The following is a 4,406-nucleotide window of genomic DNA, read 5'->3' on the forward strand; positions in this document are numbered from 1 at the left end:
ACCCCATCTTTACAAAAAAATTAAAAAAATAAAAATCGGTGCACTTGTAGTTGCAACTACTTGAGAGGCTGAAGCAGGAAGATTGCTTGAGCTCAGGAGTTTGAGGTTTCAGTGAGCTATGGTGATGACACTGCATTCTAGCCTGGGCAACAGAGCGAGAACCTATCTCAAAAAAAAAAAAAAGGCAATCTGGTACCTTTTGATAAAGTATTTGACTTATTTTCTCTTGGAGAAAATAGGATATAATTTACCCTCCATTTTTTTCTATAGCAATAATCTGTCTTCTAGAGCCATGGAGTAGAGAGAGATCTCAAGTCTTTTAAAAAAATCAAACTTTTTAAGGTTTTCTTTTATATTTTTGGAAATTAAGTTGTATTTCATGAATCATTAAAGTAGCAATGAGTATATTATATATTATTAAAGTTTAAAAAGTCAGAGTTATGGCATTAAAATGCATATTAGTAATGCAGAGTTTTTTTTTTTCATTAGTTTGCACAGACATCTCATTGAACATTTAAATGCAGAGATAGTTTTGCATACCATCACAGATGTGAACATTGCTTTGGAATGGATACGATCAACCTTGCTTTATATCAGAGCCTTGAAAAATCCATCTCATTATGGTTTGTTACTTTCATTTGGAAAAGTAGTAATTTTTTCAAGCCAACTAGGACTGTATTTATGCTAATAGGTTTTAGAATAGATTACAGAAACTATTAAATAACAGAAACAAAAGTAACAACAGTCAAAAAACATTCAGAGGCAAGAGTAGACAAAAGTGAGAAATCTTTATCCATTTTACTTCTGTTCTTTCAATAAGGTTTGAAATTAGCAGCATTAAAAATAGACTTAGTAGAAAACAATTAACTTCAATAAAAATAACAAAAATGCCTAAATCACTTAAAATAAGTTAAAGTTTTAAAAAGTTTTGAATTTTCTCTGTACTTAGTGTTTAACCACTCACTTATTCTGAATTTTTGACTGTTCATTTTTCAATTTATAAGAAATCGAAGTATATATTACTACCATTGCTGCTGGAATTTTTATCCTGCTTCAAAAGCCAACATACATCTGGTTGTTGCTTCTAGAGAGTTTTTTCATGTGGTACAGGTTATAAAATAAAAATACTTGGGATTGTTGAATATCAGATTAAACATGACTCATTGCAATACCATTCAGACTCTAAACTTTCAGATCTCTAAGGATACTATAAGCCTTTAGTAAAAGACTATCTATATAAATATCTATGTCATTTAAAAATTTATATTTCGACTAGGTAATATATTTACTTAGTTCAAAAATCATAAAGTATAAGACTATATAAAGTCTTCCACGCCTATCCCCTATCCTCACAGTTGTTCAGTTCCTATTTCTCCCGTTTCCTTCTCTCAGTTCTATAATCATTGGTATGCCTTTTTTTGTGTAATCTTCCCTTTTTGCATATAAAAGCAGATAAGAAATAAGAAAATGTAATTTTATATTTCTGCTTTTTAAACACAAATGGTGACATACTTTATTCATTTTCTGTTACTTTGTGACAACCCCAAAACTTAGCACCTTGAAACAACCAGCATTTATTATCTCACACAGCTTATGTGGGTCAGGAATCTGGGAACGTCTTAGCTAGGTAGTTCTGGGTCAGAGTCTCTCTTGAGATTGCAACAAGATGTCACCTAGGGCAACAGTCATCTGGAGGCTTTCCTGGGGCTTCAGGATTCATCTCTAAGAAGGCTCACTCACATAGTTTTTGGAGGCCTCAGTTTCTTGCTGGCTATTGGCAAGAGGCCTCTGTTTTTCTCTAGGTGGACCTTTCCTCATGGTGTGGCAGGTGACTTTCCCCAGGATGAATGATCTGAGAGAGACAGACAGATTAAGTCAGAACCTGCAGTGTCTTTTTATAACCTCGTGTCCAAAGTTATACATTATCACTTCTGCTTTATTCTCTTTTTTAGAAGCAAGTCACTAAGTCCTGGCCACATGAAGGCAAGAAGAATTAGGTTCACATCTTAGAGGGCAGAATATCAAAGAATTTGTGGACATATTTTTTAAACCATGATTATTTTACTGTTCTGCATTCTTTTTTTCTTAATATATCTTGGAAGCTTTTTAAATAGCTAAATAATATTCCGTTTTACCCATGTATCATTTAAATACATTATTTAAATCATCCCCAATTGATAGACATTTATACTTTTTATAATTGTTTGCTTTTACAAACAATGCAACAACAAAAAAACCCTTGCATTTTTCACATGTGTGAATTTATCTATATGATAAATCCCTAGAAATGGAATTACTGCATTAAAGGATATATGCATTTATAAATTTGATAGCTATTGCTAAATTGCTGCCTTAGTGGCTTATATAGCCACCAGCAGTGTTCAAGGGTACCATATTCTTTCTGTTTCTTCAGCCTCACCTTCAGGGTATACTTGTGTATTTTCACCAATATCATGTGTGAATAATGATATCTTTCTATGTTTTAATTTGCATTTCTTCCTTCTCATGGTTACTTTATTTTTTGTAGTTCCTTTTTTTTATATTGAAGAATCACTGACATACAATAAATTGCACAAATCTTAGGTATAAAGGCCAATGAAGTTTTACATGTGTGTGTATACACACCCACAAACACACATGTAACCACAGCCCAAATCAAGATGTAGAATATTTTCCAGAAGTTGCCTCATGTACCTTCTCTGTCGATATCCACCTCCAGAAGTAAATGCTATTCTGACTTCTGTTACCATAGGTTAGCTAATCTATTTTTGAATATAAATAGAATTATACCGTATTTGCTCTTTTGTGTCTGATTTTTTTTTTAAGCTCAACATAATGTCTATGAGATTCATCCATATTATTGGGTGCATTAGTAGTAGTTTGTTCTTTGTTATTGTCCAATATCCGATTATATGCAATATCCAGCTATATGAATATACCACAACTTAATCATCCATTCTCTTGTGGGTCATTTCCAGTTTTTGACTATAATGAATAAAACTACAGTGAACATTCTTCTACATATCTTTTGATGGATGTGGGCATTCATTTTTTTTGAATATATAGCTAGGAGTAAAATTGCTAGTTCATAGGGTAGGCCTATGTATGACCTATGTTTAGCTTTAGTGGATACCCCAAAATACAGTTGAACTGATTTGTACTTTCAACAGCAATGTCTGAGAGTTCTGGAGAGCCCTACGTGAGTTTGCCAACAGTTAATTTTGTCAGTTTTTTAAATTCCAGCCATTCTTATGTGTGTAGTAGTTTCTTTGTGATTTCTTTTTGCATTTCCTCAATGAGTACTAGCACTAAGGATCTTTTCATATGTTTATTAGCCATTTGGATATCTTGTTTCGTGAAGTGCCCCATTCACATCTCATCCGTTTTTTAAATTGTTTATATTTTTATTATTAATATATAAAATTTTTTTGTATATTCTGATGAGTCTTTTGTCACATATATGTATTAAGATCTCTTCTCCCAGTCTGTGGCTTGACTATTCATTGTCTTAAGGAATGTCTGATGAAAGGAAATTCTTAATTTTAAATAATGCCGCTGTGAACATTGTTACATATGTCCTCTGATATATATATACATGTTTATCTTTGAGTATGTTCTAGGTGTGAAATTATTGTGTTATGAAGTATGTGTAGTTTCAACTTTGGTAAATAGCACAAAATGGTTTTATTACCAAACATGTTTTCATAGGAACATCCATTTTATAATGAAAGTCCATTAGAAAATATTAATCACTTGACAAATATTTGCTATATGTAAAACATTAGGAATTTATTCCATACTATTCTTGTTAAATTAGTGAATTCCTAGTTACTCTTATACAATAAAATGGGCAAAAGATACCCAAATGATGTTGAAAGGATTTTAAAACAGTGGTTGTTTTCTATAGATATTTAAGCCTTGTTTGATTTCGATACATTGGTTTTTTTTCCTATATAAAATGTAATTAAACTACTCTTCTCTAGTTAACTGGGATATAAACTGAAACTATAAAGATGAATTAAGTCCATTCTATTTTATTTTTTTATGAATTTTCATGACTTATACAGGTTTTGCATCTGGATTGAACAAAGATGGAATTGAAGCAAAATTACAAGGTTAGATGCATTTCCTTCAAAAAATTATATTCTATAAATTTTAATGATAAAAATTAGTTGTGGCCTGGGTGCGGTGGCTCATGATTGTAATCCTAGCTCTCTGGGAGGCCGAGGTGGGCGGGTTGTTTCAGCTCAGGAGTTCAAAACCAGCCTGAGCAAGAGCGAGACCCCATCTCTACTAAAATTAGAAAGAAGTTAATTGGACAACTAAAAATATATAGAAAAAATTAGCCGGGCATGGTGGTGCATGCCTGTAGTCCCAGCTACTCGGGAGGCTGAGGCAGGAGGATT

The 4,406-nt window shown here is 32.4% G+C and overlaps 1 protein-coding gene across 1 annotated transcript in view; it reads left to right on the forward strand.

Annotated features, from left to right (window-relative positions):
* The window catches only part of HFM1 (HFM1, ATP-dependent DNA helicase homolog (S. cerevisiae)), a 123,456-nt gene that overhangs the window by 39,101 nt on the left and 79,949 nt on the right, over window positions 1-4,406 (forward strand). Inside the window, 2 exon segments of the mRNA XM_012661019.1 lie at window positions 490-623; window positions 4,068-4,115. Coding sequence (XP_012516473.1) covers window positions 490-623; window positions 4,068-4,115 — 182 coding nt within the window.

The sequence above is a fragment of the Propithecus coquereli genome, unplaced genomic scaffold (genome assembly GCF_000956105.1).
Source record: "Propithecus coquereli isolate 6110/MARCELLA unplaced genomic scaffold, Pcoq_1.0 Scaffold7, whole genome shotgun sequence".
Classification (NCBI taxonomy): domain Eukaryota; kingdom Metazoa; phylum Chordata; class Mammalia; order Primates; family Indriidae; genus Propithecus; species Propithecus coquereli.